Below are 19162 nucleotides of genomic sequence, written 5' to 3'. Positions count from 1 at the left end.
TCTGCTGGGACTGCTCCCCATTCTGGGGCTAAGGTTTAGGTTTCCAGCCCCACGCCCTCCCCACATGGGACACATCCCCCTTGGCCCTGCTCGGCCCAGGCTCCCGCTTCCTGGGCTGTGGCCCACACCCAGCGGGCACTGCGTCTCGGGGCAAAGTCTCAAGGCCCAGCCCGCCCACTGCGTTTGTGCCCTCTGCACCCCGACTGGGGCTCCAGGGACGTCCTGCTGCTCCTCCCTGTTCGGGGCTGAGAACCTCAGGCTGGCCAAGTTTTAGAGGCCCCCTGGATGAACCCGAGTGCCTTTACAAATACCAAGACCTAGCCCCCCCCAAGGGATCTGACTTCAGATCAGCACTGAGGTTTTTAAGAATCTTCCCAGGGGTTCCCCGGGCAGCCAGGGTTCAAAAACACCAATCTGCTAGCCCGGTCACTATACCCTTGGGTAAACTGAGGCTCAGAGAAGCGGAGAAAAAGACTCACTGAGAGTCACACAGCAAGTGAGGTCAGATCTGGGAACCCAGGGCCTATCGTGTGCCAGGCCTGCATGGCACGGCTCTTCCCTTACCAACTGAATCCTCTCCGTGAGTCCATGGGGCTAGGCATTACTAACCCCATTTTACAATGGAGGAAATTGAAGGGAAGGGAAGGAACTTGTCCAAGGGCACACACACAGCTAGAGGGTGAGGGAGCTGGGATGTGGACCAGGGGGCATGGCTCCTGAGACCCCATCCCCCATACCACAGGGCTCTGCAGCACGCCCCGCATTCACACCGTAACGAGCGGAATCAAGCACAGTGGTTAAGGGCACAAACCGTGGAGCCGGGCCGCCAGGGTTCCCATCCTGGCTCTGCTGTCTGCGAGCTGTGTGACCCTGGGCAAGTTACTCCACGCTCTGTGTCTCCTCATCTGTGAAATGGAGACAATGACAGACAGTATGTCATAAGGCTATCGTGAGAAATGAGGCGAGTTAATAAGAGTGTCTAGTAAATAGTAAACCCTACATGAGTGATTGTTAAATTAGTTTATAATGCCATCTGAACCTTAGAACATCTTTAAGAAGTAGGAATTAGTTTTATTTCACAGAGCCAAAAATAGAGGCCCAGAAAATGGCTTGCCCGGGGTCAGAGCCTGTCAGCAGCGAAGCTGGGATTCCGTGGTACCCTCTTCTCGTGCTCCTCAGTCCCTTTCAGTTTGGGCCACTTCCTCCCCACCTCGCTGGTACCTCTGAGGCCCAATAAAACCAAGGGAAGATGCTGGCCTTGGTTCACAGTGTGCGGGCTACCCCACTCCTTCCTAAGTCAGGTTGCTCAGATCAGGGCCAGCCTGAGACCCAGGAGGAAGACAGGGACTGGTATTGATGAAATTTTCTGAGAAAAGAGAGACGCCACACCGCAGCTCGGCTGGCCTCCCAAGAGAAGGACCCGAGTGGGGGTCTCAGCCTCCAGCCTTGCCCCTTGGGCCCCATCTGCGGCCTCTTGCCTGCTCTGGGCCTCTGGGCCCTTACAGACAGATCAGGGTGCAGATCTACCCTCATTGGGCCACGGCAGAAATTCAGCAAGACGGTTTGGATAAAGGGCCTTTTTCAGGGCTGGCACACAGTGGATTTCCAGGCAGTGCCACTTGCCTTTTGATGGGGGTAGTATTCGCTGGGAGGACTTGTTGGAACCCAAACCCAGGAAGTTTAAGAAAAGCAAACTTTGATGGCCTTCCCCTGCTGTGGTTGATGGCTGACAGCCAGGGCGGTGAGGGCCTGGAGCAAAAAGGAAGCCCCTCACTCAGCCCCTCGGGGCCTCTGTCTGGCTCCTGGGGGCTCCTGTGAGGAGCTGAGCGGGGGCCTCCCTCCCCTGGTGCCTGAGAGTGGAGTGGGCTGGCCAGGGCTTTTCCTGAGCTCCAGAACATTCTGTCTGTGCCCAGGAAGTGGATGGAGCTGGATCACACTTTCCTCCCCACCCACACTCCAGCTTTGTCGTTATTCCCTAAGGGCCCTAACGCCCCATCCGTGGTCGAGGTGGGGATCTCAGCCCCTCTGAGGTGCCCCCAGGGAATGGTGGTCAGTCAGCCTATTGACGGGCAACTGTGGCAGCCCTGGCTGTGCCCGAGACATCGGGGAAGCACATTCACCGTGCAGATTCCAGACGGTCTCCTGGAAAGTCTGCCTGGCTCTGACAGACCCGGGAGTCTGCATCCCTGAGAGGTCCTCCTGATCTGCTGAGGCTCTCCGGGATGTTCTGCCCCCTTCTGGAAACACCCCACACCCTGAGAGTGCCGCGCCAGCCTCCCTGGAGTGCCTGGGCTGTCAGGGGAGAGAGCCCGCAGCGCCCTGCCTGCCGGGGGGCGCGTCCACCCTGGTCCACCTAGCGCGTCACAGCCTCAGGGTAGAGGGGACCCCACGCACCCCACACCGGGGAGCTGGAGAAAGACATGAGCTTCTCCCTGTGTGATCCGTTGGGATTCTTGGGAAATGCTGGTCAAGTGCCCCGATGAAACGTCTGACCTCCACCTACCCCGGGGCCTCTGTCACTGCCCTTAGGCCCCTGTCTCTCCGCCTCAGGCGTGTTGCCTGTCAGACTCCTCTCTCACTCACACTGATCCGTTCTTTCTGACCTTCTTTTTATTTTCCAAACACGCCGAGCTTACTCCTTCCTCAGGCCTTTGCACCTGCTGTTCCCACGGCCTGGAATGCTTTTCCTCAGCTCTTCACTCGGCTGACGGCTTCATTCTCAGCTGAGCGATCATGTCACCTGCTCAGACCACTTCCCCCACCACCCCGGCCCCTCCCTGCCCACGTCCTTGACCTTAGCCGGCTTCAGTAGCTTCCCGACCCTTCACACAGCCGGAAGAGACACTCCTCTCCCCATCAGCTTCGTGGCGTGGGGACCTCGGCAGGCTGACGGCTGTGTCCCCAGCAGGTGGCACAGAGCCTGGCATACGGTGGGCCCCGGGTAAACCTTTGGGGGCTGAGCACATGAATGAGCGTCACGCCTGTGTCCGTACACGTGCCCGTGCTTCAGTGCAGAGTGTGACGCTGGGGGGTTGCCTGTCTCCAAGTCCCAGCTCTGGCCCATGCTGGTGGGCCTCTCTGAGCCTCAGTTTTCTCATCTGTGAGATGGCCGTGCTGGTACCTACTGGGTAGAGTTCTGGCAGAGGGGAGACGGCACCTGTGAAGCCCCTGAGGCCTAGGGAGTGGGCAAGGGAGGCCGGCATTTGGTCACGGTCGAGGAGGGAGGCAGGCCCTCAGCGTCTGTGGCCTCAGCGGAACCTGCCAGTCTGGGGTTCTTTCATTCAACAGTTATTCATCCAGCACTTTGCTGTGCCAGACACAGTTCTGGGGGCGGGGGGTTCAGCAGGGACTAGAGTCCCTGCCTTCGTGCAGCTCACAGGCTTGTGGAGGCAGCAGACAATGAGCGAGATAGGCCGGTAGAAGAGAGTCTTTTCAATCCTGGTAAGCGCTGAGGAGAAAAACGAAAGCGGGACGGTTGGGAGGTGGGGATAGGATAGATGGGGGTGGGGCGCACATCTAGGGGAGGCAGCTTCCAGAGCTGGTGAAGGAGCAGGCTTCCGGCTGGATGGCCGACCCCAGAGCCCTGACCCCAAGGCAGGGATTTGGTAGCAGCCCTGCCCCGGTTTTGTACTTAGTACGGGCGAGATAGGCTGAATCGGATGCTCTTGTCCACCCGCAGAAACCTCGTCCACCTCGCTCAAGGTGGGGGCGTATGTCTTCATTGGCGTGGGCGGCTTCACCATGCTCATGGGCTTCCTGGGCTGCATTGGTGCTGTCAATGAGGTCCGCTGCCTGCTGGGGTTGGTGAGTACGGTCCTCCAGCACCGCCCGCCCAGCCCCCCTCATCCCGCCCAGAGGGGCCTGAGTAGAGCCCTGGCCCAGCCTGGGTGAGGGCGTCTGAGGCGCGTAGGACTTGGTGGGAGCCCCCAGCTGACTCTGTGCCTGCTCTGTGTTCCCAGTACTTTGCCTTCGTCCTCCTGATCCTCATCGCCCAGGTGACTGCTGGGGTCTTATTCTACTTCAACATGGGCAAGGTAAGCACCCTCCTCGTCCCCACCCCCCGACCTGGGCTGGACCAGCCACGTGGGGTGGGGGGCAGGGTTGGCCTGGGACGGGGGCTAGACAAGAGGCCTCTTAGTTGTCACAGAGAAACCCATAGGTGGGGAATTTCCTGGCGGTGCAGTGGTTAGGACTCCGCACTTTCACGGCCAGGGGTGCGGGTTCAATCCCTGCTCAGGGAACTAGGATCCCGCAAGCCATGCGTTGCAGCCGAGAAAAGAAAGACCGGGAACCCACAGGTGCCAGGTCAGCCTCCCAGGCTTCCAGCCCCCGGTGGTCACATGGCAGAAGGTTAGAGGAGAGGACAGTACAGGTCGCTGGAGTCGCTGCTGGGCCCAGATCTTGGCTCGATCCCACGACTTTGTAGCTGTGTGGCCGTGGGCAAGCTGCTTTCCTCTCTGTGCCTGTTCCACCTTCTGTAAACTGGGACATTAATAAATTTAACTCTCAGGGTTTCTGTGATGATTCAGTGAGATGATCTTTATCTTAGCAAAACACTTAGCACAGTTCTCGGCACCTCATCCACAGATGAGGCCCAGGGAGGAGACTGTCCATGAAAACATTATTCCCGTGTCAGCGGGAAGACACTCAGCGTTGAGGAATAAAAAATCAGACATGCTGGGGCTTCAGCTCTAAGGACATTTGTTGTTGACTGAACCAGAAGTCAGGTTCGGAAGCTCGGAGGCCCTGGTTCTGGCCGTCTGTTCAGCATCCTCACTGTGACGGCTTTCCTTCATCTTGCCACTCACCTCATGGCCGCGAGATGGCTGCCACAGCAGCAGGTACAACATCTGTGCTGCTGTGGCCTGAAGAAAGGGAGTGGGCTAGTGCCAGCCATGGCCACCCCTTTTATCAGAAAAGCAAGCCTCCCGAAAGTCTCCCCCAGTCTGGGTTATTAACACACCCCTAGCTTCAAGGGAGGCTGAGAAAGTGAGTATCCAGCCTTCAGGCTCTAAAGACAGAGACGTAAGAGAGGAGGGAGCTGGCGATGACTATTGGGCCTGCCAGTCGATTGTGGCTGTCACGGTTATTGTGGAGCACCTACTCCGTGCACGTGGTATTTTCTAGAAGCTTTATACACATTGTCTCGTCCTCCCAGCAGCTCTGCCGTGTAAGTGTTACGTTGATGGGCAGAGAAGCAGATGCCCAGAGAGATGAGTAACAACGACAGCAGCGGTAGTAGTGACGATAACCCCTCATCCCTAATCCCTATTGGGCACATACCAGATACTGGGCACAGTGTTAGCCACTTTACGTTCCTTCTTTCCCTGAGCCTCACCTCCTCATCCTGCAGGTGAGGGGTGAGGGCACAGAGTGGTCAGTGGCCAGGCCAGGTGAGAGCCCAGGCTCCCTGAGGCCAGTCGGAGTTCACCCACGGCTCAGCTGAGGCTGGGACCCTGCCTTCCTCCAAGGCTACAGTTCTTGTCCACTGACTGGGCTGGCAGAGCCAGCGGCCAGGTGATCGCCTACATTTTACCACTTGAAGGTCAAGTTGCCACAGATCTCTCTTGGAAGGAAGCTGAGAAAACATTACAGCAACATCTCAACTAATGCTTAATAGAATTTAGAACAAGCCTGGCAGTAAACGCTTTGCATATACTGCATTTAATTATTCGCTCCTCACAGCAAGCCTTTGAGGTCATGGGTATGAATACCTTCATTTTCAGATGTGGAAGCTGAGGCACAGAGAGGTTAAGTCACCGGGCCAAAGGTCACACAGCTAGTAAGTGGCAAAGCCAGGATTTGAACCCTGGCAGCCTGGCTTCTGGGTTCATGCTGGTGAAATGTTCATTATAGTGGTTCCTACCTGAATCTGCTTTACTTATTTATAATCCGCCCAGCATGTTTCCCAGGAGAATTGGAGCTGGCTTCCAACATAGGCATAGAGCAACTAAAATCAGTATGAGAAAGATCCGAATGCACACTGAGACAGAAGAAGGCCATTGTTCCTGAAGCTAGGGGACAGCATACTCAATAGTAGCTGAGAGCTAACTTGAACACTGAGCTTCCTGGCAGCCAAGGCAAAAGGGGAAATAGCAGTTTAGTAGATGAAAGGAAGTTCGCTTGGTGCCAGACAGAAAGCCAGTGTTTAGGGAAGGGAAACTACTTTTCCAGTGCAAGCACTATGGGATTAGGTCTTCAGTTCCACCCTGTGACACCTGGGGCTTCTCTGGGACCCAGTCACTGTACATTACAAAGAGAGTGGTTAAGAACTGGGCCCCAGTGAGCCGGTTCCTGTGACTCAGAAGCTGGTCAACATGGCAGGGGTGTCAGGCAGTCCACCTTTTCACCCGTGTTTCCCCATCTCACAGTAATAAAGACGGTGCCCATCTGTGAGCGCCAACCACGTCCCAGGGGCTGAGCTAGTCACTCGGTGCACGTTTTAGTTCTGAGAGCATTTTCAAGTTTAAGAAACTGAGGCCCAGGAAAACAGTGACTTTGGGCCACGGTTACACTCAGCTCAGATGCATGAGAGCAGAGATTTCCATCTCCATCCCTCCGACCCAAGGCCACGCCTTCCTCTACTCCATGCTCCTCCCCTCGAGCTGGTATAATCTGCCTGGCCGCTGACAGGGAGCCATGCCTTAGAGACGCCCCCCCCCACCGCCACCCCGGCCCCAGAGCAGGGCTTGTTTGGAGAATCAGCTCTCCTGACTCCAGTCCAGGCTGTGTCTGTCGTGGTACCTCACCGTCCCCTCCTGTGCTTCCCCGCAACCCCCAGGCTCCACACCTCACACCTCCCGCCCCCAGCCCCAGCTGGCCTCACCTTGGCCCACCTCCTTTTCTGGAAAGTGGGGAAATTTCCTGGCTTTGCTGGGGAAGTGCTGGCGCCACTCGATCGCCCGAGTTGGAATGAATGATTTATTTTTTCTTTCCTAGCGCATTGTAAATCCCAGTGGAAGACTAAACATGCCCTGGTGGTGTTTATTCCTGCAGATGAGGCCCAGTTGGGGAGGTGGGACTTGTGTGAGCCTGAAGGAAGCAGGCTTTCTGGAAGGCGATGGGTCCGATCTTCCTTCTCTCTGCAGGCTCCTGGGCGGGTGGGAGGGACTGAGCCTCTGGGCTCTCCCTAAGGTGGTCTCCAGGGCCGTTATCTGTCCTTCCTCCCAGCAGCCACTGTTCCCAGGGCAGCAACAGGGGAGGCTGGATGCCTTGGGCAAAGCACAGGCCTTCCAAGCCGTGGGTTCTGTGTCTGTCAATGGAGGAGAATAGACCTCGCTGGCCCCTACCCCTGCCAGGGTTGCAGGGAACCCAGACTGCAAGGCTTGTAGAAAATATAGAGTGGTGGCCCAGGGCCTGGACCCCAGAACCAAACTGCCCATGCTGGAGCCCTGCTCTGACACCCTCAGCAAGTTACTCAGCCTCTCTGTGCCTCAGTTCCCTCCTTTGTCAAATGGCAGTAATCCTACAGGTCTGCTCTATTTATCTGCAATTCCAAAAAGTCCAAAAAACACTTTGAAAAACAAAAATACCATTTGCAACTCATTTGGTGGCAAAATAGAACCGGAACGGAAATGAGCTTGTTGATGGCCATGGTTTACCCCCTTTAGGTGCCCCTTGGGAAATATGAATGGGAGAGATTGTGGGGGGGGGGTGACACATAGCTCCCAGCCCTTCCTAAAATCTGAACGTTTCTCAGTGCCAGAGCCCACTGGCCCCAAAGGCCACCTGATAGCGTGGTGGCAAGGCTGGAGAGCGTTGACAGATGGGAAGGGCATAGTGTCCGCCTGGTGCAGAGCAGATGTTTGCTGGCATTGTTGCAAGAGTTTATTATTACTGTCACCATTACTAACTTCACTAATGCCTAGTAAGGGCCCAGTAAATGGCAGCTGTTCCTGTTGTCACCAGTATTAATGTTCGTATTAGCAAGGGCTGTGGGAACCAGGATTTAGGTGTGGAGTTAAGATTCCTCTGGCTGTTTCCTCATCTGATCACTATCTAGCCCCCGTTTAGTGGGAAAAGGACAGGTCTGGGATTCAGGGCCCTGTGTTTGGGGTTTGAGGTGGGGGGGCGCCGCTATTTGCTGTGTGACCTTGAACATGTTACCCAGCCTCTCTGAGCCTCAGGTGACCTCTTGGGCCATTCCCAGCTCTGACACTCTGGGATTCTGACTTGTTCTCTCCAGGCAGTGAAGGGTGGGAGGTCAGTGAGGAAGGAGGTGAACTTGTAACTGTTTCCCAGCATGTGCTGGGAGCTGGGTTTGGTGCACTCACGCAGGCTGCACCACTGACCTGCACGTGTGAGACCACTGAGGCTCTGAAAGGTTATGTCAGGGGCTTGTGCAGAAGGTCTGAGGGCTGAGAGCGTGGAGGGAAGTGGCTCGCAGGGTCTGGGTGGGAGCCGGGGGTTGGGGGTGGTGACCTTGGCTGGGCTGGACTGCTGTGTGCTCCCCAGAGAGGGTGGCCAGCCAGGAGAACTGTGATTCCCTCCCTCCTCCTTCCCTCTCCCACCTAAGAAGCCCAAAGTAGCCAAATAGCCATGCGCATAGGACTGAGTGCACACGTGGTGAAACGTGTTCCTTGAGGACAGTGCCGCTCTGTGAGACATCTGAGATGTCTGTTTCCCTGCGATGGAAGCTTCCTGGTCCACTAGCTTGGGTTTCTACTGCCATAGGGAGGCAGCTGGAGCCAGGACAGGGGGAGGCAATGGTGACCTTCCTCTTCCCTTTTGGGAAGGGGGGAAGAAGGCGTCCAGGCTGTCCTTCTGGAAAGGAATGTGGAGAACAATGGGCGGAGACTCTCAAGCACCTGCGTGCATGGCTCCCATACCTGACTCAGGCCCACCCTCAGGGAGCCTATGGGGGCGGGGCCGGGAGCATACCACGTGGTCCTCCTGCTGAAATCTGGGGTAACTGGTTATGTAGATTGCGGCCGGACTCTCAGAAAAGACTTGGATGGTCACTGAAAGTAAACATGCCACCCCCTCCACATTCACCAGGGCAAAGGGTCCTCATTTCTTGCCAGGATCCCAGGATGAAGCCTCAAAGCATTGGCAACACCTTCTGTGGGAAACCGGGGAGGGGACAGGAAGGTGTGGGTCCCTTACATTGCATGGGGGTACCTCATTGTAAGAGGCAATTTGACACATTAGAGCATGGAGAGAGGGCTGAACACCATCCCAAAGGGCCATCAAAGGAGCCTGGAGACTTACCCTGGGGAGGAGGGGGTAAAGGGGGACATGGTTGAGTCTCAACTATCTGAATGATGTTTGTCCTGGGAGAGAACAATTTGATTTGTTTTCTGTGGTCCCAGCTGGGACTTGGGAGGGAGAGGGAGGATAAAAACTAATGGGTAGAAGTCATTTAGGCTCAACTTAAAATGAATTACTTGTATCAAGAGCCTCCCCAACCTGCAATGTGCTATTTTGTGTGATACTGAGGTCCCCATCACAGGGAGCATTTAAGCAGAGCGTGGAAAAGTATGGGGAGGATTCTTACATTTGGTTGATATGTTGGACTCAAAGGTGTCTTCTAATTCTACCTCTCTGAGAAAAGTCACACTACAAGGTGACATAAAAGCACAGCATGGGGTTGGGGGGAAAGAGAGTCATGCCAGAGGATGGAAGGATCTCAGGCCAGGTGGAGATGGTGGGTGGCCTGCTGTGATTAGAATCTCAGGGTTCCAGAGCTGCATATGGCAGGTTATGGTCATATCTCGTCTGCTTGCCGGCTGTCTAACCTTGGGAAGTTGTTCTCACCGTCTGAGCCCTGGTTTTGTCTTCTGGGAAGTGGGGAGGATGGTATTGGGCAGAACCAGGGCTGGCTTCCTGGGTGTGTACCCCGAGCAGCCACACAGTGTCCCACACTTAGAAGGGTGCCGTGCTTGGTTTGATGTCTTGAAATTCGTAATCACTTTGAAATAAGGAGTCCTGCATTTTCATTTTGCACTGGGTTGTAAATTATGCGGCCATTCCTGGGCAAGACTCTTTATTACATGTGAAAGCAACCCAGATCTGGCTGCAGGCTCAGCTGGATCCAGGCTTCTGAAGGCTGCCACCAAGACTGTCCCTCTCCAGGCTCGGCCCTGCTCCCCTCCATTGGCTCCCTCCTCAGGCCAGCTATCCCCAGTGGCTCTTGGGGTGGCCACCAACAGCTCAGGCCCTCATCCCACCAGATTAGCAGAAATAGAGGGCCCATGTGTGTGACCTCGGGTCACATGCCCATCCCTAGACCGCTTGCTGTGGTCAGGGTGTGGAAGGCACTAAGTGGCAGCCTGGGTCTTTGCCCATGGCAGCAAGGGGGCAGGGCTTCCCAGCCACATGGAGGGATTGAGGGGTGCTTACTGCTAAGCAAGGGAACTGCTGTTTCAAGAAGGGAGAGTAGCTGTGGGGCGGGCAGAAACCACAGAGAGGTTGCAGCAGGGATGAAGTGAGATGGCGAGTGTCTTCTCACTCTCCCTCCCTGCTCCTTCTTGTCTCAAGAATGGCCTGGTTGCCAGGGTAACTTCCCTGGGCTCCTGACACTGCCTCTTGGGCATTTGCTTCAGCTCCAAGCTGAACCAGCCCCTGCAGCCATGGTCCCCGTGGCCCAGTTGTGTCCCTCAGCCCCATTCTGGGCTGGAGGATGGTTGTGGTGTTTCCATGGAAACCACCCAGCCTCAGTGGAAACCACCCAGCTTCCATGACCTTCTCATTTCTGGGGCCTGAAACAGGGAAGTCTGTGCTGCTGCTGCGGCAACCATGCCGGGTATAAATAGAGCCCAGGTCGGTGGGGGAGGGTGGGTGGGAGGATGTGGGGAGATGGCTGTCTATGCACATGCCTCTGGGAACCCCCTCCTTTCCACGCCTCAGGGATCATCTGCTCACCGGGGAGTCGAGGTGGAGCAGAGACAGTCGGGGCAAAAAGACTGAGATTCTGCAGGCAGACAACCCCCGCTGTGTGACATGGGCAAACCACTGAGCTTCTCTGGGCCCTCCTTAAAACTGCTCTGACCTGCTGCAAGGTACGGCCATGTGGTTTAAATGCCGATAGAGCTTAATGAGTAAAAACTTGGGTTCCGGAATCAGAAGAGCCTGGGTCCAAACCCCAGCTCTTCACATGTTGGCTGTGAGTCCTTGGGCAAGTTAATTAACCTCTCTGGGCCTCGTTTTCTGCACCTCCCTAATGAGGGAACGAGGTCAGTACCTGGGCCATAGGTCTGCTCAGAGGATTCAAGTGAAATACTGCATTAAAAGTCCTTAGCATGGCGCTGGTAGTAATAAGCATGAGATCAAAGTTAGCTGCAGCTGTTGTGATTACTGACAGGCAAGCTCTGCAAATTGTAGAGCTCCGTGTGCGTGATATCAAAGAAGTATTGATGCTTCGCTAAGAGTTTTATGGAAAGGGAGGGGGCAGAGAGCAGTTCCAGAGGGTGGGGCTGCCTGGGGGTGGGGCTGGTCTCGCAGGGTTGGTGAAGGCCCGCAGCAGCTCGAAGGTCAGTCTGGAGGATGTGGGTTCTCTGAGCGCTGCATTCGTGAGGAGCTGGCGGAAGCCCTGTTCACGGGCTTCTGAGCCAGGCTCTGTAAGCGCCCCCCTGGAGGCACCTGTCCCATCTCCCCAATTCCTCTTTCTCAGCAGCAGAGGACCAGGTGCGGGGCTGTCCCTTCGGTGCCCCTACCCCTCTCGGGCACCTTGCCCCAGGGTTCTACAGGGACAGCAGGTGACCATGACCAGCCTGTCCCTGCTGGGGCACCCGGGGAGGCCCCTGGGCAAAGTCGGCAGGTGGGGCCCGGCCTCTGGGCCGAGGGAAGCGTGTCCGCAACTCTTAGGCTGGTTTCGGGTTTGCCTCCCTTGCACAGCTGACTTGCTCCTGAAAAGCTGCGGTGGTGAGATCCTCTATTCAGAGCCCCAGTAAGAGGCCTTGGGGGCTGAAGCCCTTTGATCTCTGCACCCCGCTCCTGCCTTCACTGTAAATGACTGTTTTCTCTGGGGGGTTAGTGAAAAGCAGGGGTTAGTGAAAAGCAGGTGTTTTCTCTTCCTCCATGGGGGACCCTGGAGTCCCAGCACAGGCGGGATGCAAACTTTGTGGGGCCCTGGTGTGGGGCAGGTGGCGGGGTTACACACGCATCCCTTACCCGTGCTCGCCACACACTTACTCTGGCCAGGCTGGGTCAGACCCAGTCCCTGCCCCCGCAGAGCTGATGTTCCAGTGGGGGAGAGAGACCATAAATCCTGGAAACAGGGGAGCAGGTAATGACGAGACTATGAAGAAAAATATATCATGCTTCCCCTTGTAGGATAAGGAGGGTCTTGGAGGAGACAGAGAAGGGCTGACATTTTCTGGGTGGTCCAGGAAGGCCTTTCTGAGGAGGTGCCATTTGAGTAGAGCTGTAAAGAAAGTGGAAGAGTCAGCTGCATTCATATTTGGGGAAACAGGGTCCTAGGCGGAGGGGACAGCAAGTGCAAAGGCCCTGAGGCAGGAGTATGCCTCGCACAAAGACAGCAAGACCTGTGTAACTGAAATAGAGGGAGGACAATCAGAGGACACGAAGTCTGGAAAGAGCAGGGCCAAATGGCGTAGGGCCTTGTGGGCTGTTGAGAAGACAGCGGTGTGCCTCCAGAGCGTGGTGAGAGGCCCTGGCTGGTTTTCAGCAGTGACGTGGACAGATTCCCATCTAAAGGGCCATGTGCTGCTGAGTACTGAGGAGACGGTCAGGTGGGAGGGTTTTTTTTGTTTTTTTGTTTTTTGTGTGTGGTACGCGGGCCTCTCACTGTTGTGGCCTCTCCCGTTGCGGAGCACAGGCTCCGGACACACAGGCCCAGCGGTCATGGCTCACGGGCCCAGCCGCTCCGCGGCATGTGGGATCTTCCCGGACCGGGGCACGAACCCGTGTCCCCTGCATCGGCAGGCGGACTCTCAGCCACTGCGCCACCAGGGAAGCCCAGGTGGGAGCTTTTGACCCTGACCACACTGGGCTTAGCGTGGTGACCGGGGGAGAAGGTGCCCAGGAAGTACCAGGAAAGTGAAAATTGGTTGGAATGGGTGACGAAACGCTTTTGAGCTCTGAGCGTGTCCCCAGTGTTTGGGGGGAGTGGGGGAGAGTCAGCTTAAGCACATATGACCGGAGGTGGGGTGCGGGTTTCGGGGAATCTGACCTCGGTCCTCACTCTCCCCTCTGCAGCTGAAGCAGGAGATGGGCGGCATCGTGACCAAGCTCATTCAGAACTACACGGATGGTCACGAGGACAGCCTTCAGGAGGCCTGGGACTACGTGCAGGCTCAGGTGAGGGGACGTGGGAGACTGGCCTCTGTGTGTCTGTGTGTCTGTGGCTGGTCGTCTGTGGGCCTGGGTGTGCCTGACAGACAGACGATGTTAGCTGTTTGAGTGTCAGTGTGTATCTGTTGGGGGCAGGGCTCCTGAGCCGCCCCACTTCCTGCCACCCCCAGCCTTTCCTCGCCCAGGGGCCCCGGGCGCTGGAGGCTGCTCCAGGGCTGTCCCCAAGTGGCCAGAAGCAGGGGTAGCCCTCGACCCTCTCCTCTGAAGCCGGACTGGGGCGTGCTGACAGCTCCCCCTGGAGGTTAAGAAACCGGGTGCCGTGACAGTCTGCAGAATGTCTTGAGCATTTTGTAGCATAAGAGAGTTTGGTGGTTATAGCTAAAAACGGAGAACTTGTCTGGCTAACTAGTTCTCTGGAAAGTTATGTGGTTACCGGGCCAGCTGTTTGCAATCAGCTGGTTAGCAGGTTCAGAATCCTTGTATTTTATCATAAAGGTTAGAAAGCTTAAGTTTTTAAATAATGGTTGTCAGCTGAAATGCACAGCCCCAAGGAATCCCCTTGTTTCCATTTTACTTCTAGTTTAATTGGGAATGAAAGTTAACGTTTATTGACAGCTTCCATATCTATGAAAATGATTCTATGATTTGCTGATATAATAAAGTATGTTGTCAGATTTCTTACTACTGATTAGGCTTAAATTCCTAAAATAAAAATATTTGATCAAAAAAAAAAAAAAGAAACTGGGTGCCAGAGCTGAGATGCTGACGCAGGTCCGAGTGGAGGCTGCCTTTGGGGAGGAGCCGCGGGAACCTTCAGGGGTGAAAGGCATGTTCTATTCAAATCTTGGTCCAGGTGGTGGTTATGCCAATATGGGTGGCAAAGTTCATCAAGCTGAATTTGTACACTTTGGTGTGTGTGTGTGTGTGTGTGTTCCACCTCAAAGCGAAAGAGAGAGACTGGCTGGCTGGCTGACTGACTGACTGACTGCTTGATAGAATGACTGACTGACTAACAGAATGACTGATTGGCTGACTGACTAACAAGCAGACTGACTGACAGAATGACTGACAAACCGGCTGAATGACTAACAGAATGACTGACCGATTGTCTAAATGAATGAATGACAGACTGATGGATGAAACAACTGACGACTGACTGACTGACTGACTGGGTTCCCAGCCTGCCTCGATGATGGACCAATCAGCACACACGCAAAGCGCCCTCAGTGATGGGACCCCAGCTGCCCCGCTTTGGTGGTCCCAGGTGTTGTGTGCCCTTGGCCAGGAGCCGCCCTCTCCATGCTGCAGCTCCCCCTCTGTCACAGAGGGCCCTGCAGACAACAGTCACTTAGGACCTGCCGGCACTGCCTGCCGGCTGCCTTTGGGGAGACCTGTGGGATGTGAGGGGCAGGGACAGGACAGCACGAGAAAGCCTGACACCAGGAGAGTGTGGAGACTAGAGATGGGTCTCTGTCCCGGCAACATGGGCATGTCCATCATCTAAGCTGGGAAGAAGGGAGGGTAACACATTCTAGCCTGCGTGCTTCACAGAGTTTTGGTGACACAGGGGGCCTGTGGCATCTGGAGGGCTCCAGGAGCACAGGGAGACGTTTTTCATGCCCCCTTTGGTTTGATCCGCAGTGGCTGAGACCCTCTGCTAAGATTAGAGGGAGCGGGGTGTCCCAGGGTGAACAAGTGTTACCCTTCAAGGAGCCTGGGGACAGAGGCGGGTCCCTGGGGAGGTGATGAGCACCCGTCATGGGAGGTGGTGGACTGGCTTGGGGATTCCTGCAGGTTGCAGGGCCTCTGGGTGATTTGACGTCTGTCAGATGCTGCTTGGGATGGTGGTAAGAAAACAGAGGGTGAGTCAGGCTCCCAGGGCTGAAATACAAAACTCAGCTACTTCCTGGCCAGGCCTTCTCTGAGCCTGTTTCCTCATGTATAAAATGGGACTGTTGACCCATGCTTACGTGAGATGAGTTTATAAAGCCCGAGGCACTTATCATGTGGCATGTGGGTGGTGATGTTTAATCATCACGCACAACCACTGAGACACCGGGGGCGTCAGTGCAGGGGCTCCTGGTGAGCGGGGCTTTGCCTGCTGCAGTTGAAGGACCAAGGCAAGCTGCTTCATTTTGCTTGGGTGTGGGAGGGCCTGTGGGTGCCCCTCAGAGGTCTGAGGTGCCAGCCTTTCTTGCTGGAGAGGAGGCAGCCAGGCACCTGCAACATAAAGAATAAATCCTAGACCAGCAACTGCCTGGAGCCGGAGAACGCCTGAGCGAGCCTGGCACGCCCTCTGCTGGCCACCACGCTGCTGGTCAGGCACTTCCCACCCGAGATAGGAAGGAAGCAGGTGGGGAAGCGACCTCGCGCTGGGCAAGGTGTCACACAGCTCTCCCATGCTAGCCCTTCAGCCTCCCGGGGGCCCTAGCAGAGTGGCTGTCATCACCCCATTCTCCGGTGAGGAAATCGGGGCTCAGAGAAGTGCAGCGGCTTGCCTGTGCACAGGGTAGGGCCAGAAATGGAAAGGACCCTCCCCCGACTCTGCTCTGCCTTCCCGGGCATTTCCCGGCACAGGCTTAGTCCCTGAGGTCCCAGTCCTGTCGGGAATTCAAGCCCACGTGTGATCTGAAGCCTCTCGGGGTCCCCTTCATGAGTCCCCAGAAAGACTCTTTGCCTCAGGAACTAGAGCATTTTCTCCTCTAAAAAGGCAGATGTACCGTGTTTCCCCTTTCATTCTGGCAACCAGGAAACTCAGTGCCAAACCTCAGCTCCAGCATGTTCTCAGAGCCGAAAAGTGGAACTGGCCTTCCCCGGGCGATTACCGTGCTCTCCAACCTGAGCTGGATGCCTTGCCTGCCTCGTCTCATTTAGTCCTTATAACAGACCGAGTTAGGAACCTTTGTTCCCTGCATTTTGCAGATGGGGAAGTTGAGGTCAGCACTTTGATCAGAGTTGAGTAGCTGGTAGGTGGCAGAAATGGGATTTGAACCCGGTAGCCTGACTCCAGCCCCCAAACCCTTAGCCATGTGCCGTCTGCCCGCCTCACGTCCCGTATACCTTGACCATCTTCTTCCAACTTGACCGTCCCTCCTGCTCTGCTTTATATTTTTGCTGATTTTGTTTCCTCCTGTTTTCATCGTTTATGGTATATCCCGAGAGCCCCTTTAAATCCCTTGTGGCTCACAAATGCCAAAGTGAAGCGTAAACTCTAATCCTGGTGGATTGGCCGAGACCGGGCTTGGGGGCAGCTGGAAGGGGCAGATCTGAGCTCCTGTCCAGGAAGACCCCAGCTGAGCGGGCGATGGACTCGAACAGCCTGTCCCCTTCTCTGCCCAGGTGAAGTGCTGCGGCTGGGCCAGCTTCTACAACTGGACAGAAAACGCTGAGCTCATGAATCGCATCAACATCACCTACCCCTGTTCCTGCAAGAACAAGAGCAAGGACAACAGCAGCATTTCGCCCCAGACGGGCTTCTGCGAGGCCCCCGTTGGCAATGGGACCCAGAGCAGCAACAACCCTGACGAGTGGCCTGTGTACAAGGAGGTGCGTGATGGCTGTCGGGTAGGGCTGGGCTCGGTGCACAGGGGGTTCAGACCCTCAGTCCCCCTGGCTCGCTCATCTGTGTATTCATCAATGTCTCCATTCAAGGAACACCCAGACCCCTCTCTGCTGGCCCTCCAGGCTGGGGGTGGCCCCTCCTGGGGATTCTGAGTGATGGGGTGAAGTGGCCCATCGTGGGGTGACGTGGCTGTGTTCTCCACTTGTAGGGCTGCATGGAGAAGGTGCAGGCCTGGCTGCAGGAGAACCTGGGCGTCATCCTTGGCGTGTGTGTGGGCGTCGCTGTCATCGAGGTCTGGGTCCCATCCCCTCCAACCCTCCCCATGCTGCCCTGCCGGGTCGTCCCTGCTCTGCAGGCCTCCAGTGCGGGGAGGGGCGGGTTGAGGCTCTTCAGCTTCTAGAGGCCCTGCGGCTAGCGTGGCCTGACCGCTGCCCCTCGCCGGCCCCTCTGCCGCCTGAATCACGGGCTGGTCCTGAGGCTCTAGCTGAGGATCAGCTTCATCCAGGTCACGTCCCGTGTGTTGACCTGGGGCCTCTGGGGACCTGGGCAGCCCGGCCTGACTCTGACTCTCGCCTTCTCCCTCGACAGCTTCTGGGGATGCTCCTCTCCATATCCTTGTGCCGGCACATCCATTCCGAAGACTACAGCAAGGTCCCCAAATACTGAAGTGGCCGCTGTCCCCACCTCCCTGCCTGTCCCCCAACCTCAGGGCTCCTAGGGGTCTCCCTGGCTCCCCCTCCAGGCCTGCCTCCCACCTCACTGCCAAGACCCCTTGTCCGTCCTGTGCTGGCTGGAAGTGGGGGGCGTCCTGGGGCCTGGACCCCTCTCCTTTGCTTTTTTGCCGCCAGCCTTAAGCCCCAGCTCTTCTGTGGCTCCTCCGCTCACTGTCTGCCAGGGTTGTCTTAGCGACTCCGAGAAAACGCTCCCTGCACAGGTGGGCTGGGTTTCTACCTGCCTTGGGGGCTGTGTATATTGCACGGGAGGAAGTGTATTAAAAACTTGGGGGCGGGGTGGATAAGGCGCCCTGGGCTGTCGGGTGACTGCCCACTGCGTGGGTCAACTTTGTTTCCACTACTTTGTTTCTACTGTCCTCGGTTTTCACATTTTCGTTGAGGTGGGAGGGGGGGCTTTACCTGACATGAGGAGAGCACCCCTTCCCCAGCCTGAGCCAGCCCCACCCGGGCAGCTCAGATCAGTCTGGGCCGTGCTGTGGGAGCGGTGCCTAGGTGAGCTGGGCTGGAGCGGGACTGCCTGGGCCAGAGGGTCTGGACTGGCCCTGGGCCGCCTAGGAAATCAGACGGGTGCACCCTCCGGGTGTGGCACAGAGCTGGCCCTGCATTCTCCAGGACCCTGAGCTGTCCAGGGAAGCTAGAGGATGCTTTTTCCTGTCCTCTGTCCCCTGGGGACTGGGTGGGTAAGGCTGTGCCTTGTAGGGGAGTGGGGAGGGGCCCTGTGTACAGTTCTGTAAAACATAGATGACTGATTATTAAAGAGATTTGTAACGATCCAGCCGGCCATGGTGGGGATGCTGCTTCCCCGGGTTGGGGGAGGACCGCAGGGGAGAGGTAATGTTAACAGAGTGGCTGGGTCTGCAGGAGAGCGTTGTGGGCGCCTGACTGCTGTCTCCAGGGCCGGGGGCCCTTTGGGGTCATCTCTGGTCCCCTGTTCAAGCTGGAGCCATGAGAAGTGTGACGCCTGCCTCTTGTCCATTTGCATGGCTGCCGGCGTGGCTGGAGTTGGATTTGTGTGTTCAAACAGGTGTAGATGGTACCCCTAGGTTCCGGCCTCCGAGACCAGGGTACAGGTGCCCCTGGGCTGGCCGCGGGGGTGCATCAGTGAAGCCACAGAATGAACTCCGCCTCTTTCTAGAGCATCTGTTTTTCACAAAGGAAGGAAACGTTTTCATATTAAAGAAATGTGATGGAGTAAGATGTGCAGAGTTCAGGAGGTTTTTAAAGACGCAAGATGAGACTTTAAAGGAAGCTCTTACTTGTGCACAGGGGTGAGCCCCACACACCCCCTGCCCAGCATCACAAAGCCCAGAGGAGGTGTTCAGATGCTCTGCCATCATGGTGGCTTTAGGACATATGAGGAGGAAGTTCCCTGGGGTGGAGGGGGCGGTGTGGTGGGTGGGGAAGGCTGGGAGAATGGCCAGTCTAGGGTGGCACTTGTTCTGCCATCTCCTCCTCTCCAACTTCTCCGGGACGGGGCCCTGGAGGCAGAGGAAGGGGCCGTTGGGGGACTTGCCTCCCTGAAGTGGGGTGAGAAGGGTAGTGGAGGTGTTTCAGCGGGACCCACCAGGTGGCGCTGCCGCCCCAGCCTTGGAGCTGGTGGAACCCAGAGTTG

At 56.4% G+C, this 19162-nt stretch overlaps 1 protein-coding gene across 8 annotated transcripts in view; it reads left to right on the top strand.

Moving 5' to 3' along the window:
• CD82 (CD82 molecule) overlaps positions 1-18745 on the top strand; it is a 52570-nt gene extending 33825 nt beyond the window's left edge. For all 8 annotated transcript variants that reach the window (XM_027114933.1, XM_027114936.1, XM_027114934.1 and 5 more), the window contains exons 4-9: positions 3680-3804; positions 3960-4034; positions 13159-13260; positions 16594-16800; positions 17025-17108; positions 17405-18745. In XM_027114933.1, coding sequence (XP_026970734.1) covers positions 3680-3804; positions 3960-4034; positions 13159-13260; positions 16594-16800; positions 17025-17108; positions 17405-17482 — 671 coding nt within the window. In that variant the 3' untranslated portion in view covers positions 17483-18745. The remainder of the gene's footprint in view (positions 1-3679; positions 3805-3959; positions 4035-13158; positions 13261-16593; positions 16801-17024; positions 17109-17404) is intronic.
• Positions 18746-19162: the final 417 nt, after the last annotated feature.

Source organism: Aethalodelphis obliquidens, unplaced genomic scaffold (genome assembly GCF_003676395.1).
Source record: "Aethalodelphis obliquidens isolate GAN/ISIS:26980383/991018 unplaced genomic scaffold, ASM367639v1 scaffold14, whole genome shotgun sequence".
Taxonomy (NCBI): domain Eukaryota; kingdom Metazoa; phylum Chordata; class Mammalia; order Artiodactyla; family Delphinidae; genus Aethalodelphis; species Aethalodelphis obliquidens.
Note: the sequence above shows the minus strand (reverse complement) of the source record. Positions and strands in the feature narration are given on the sequence as shown.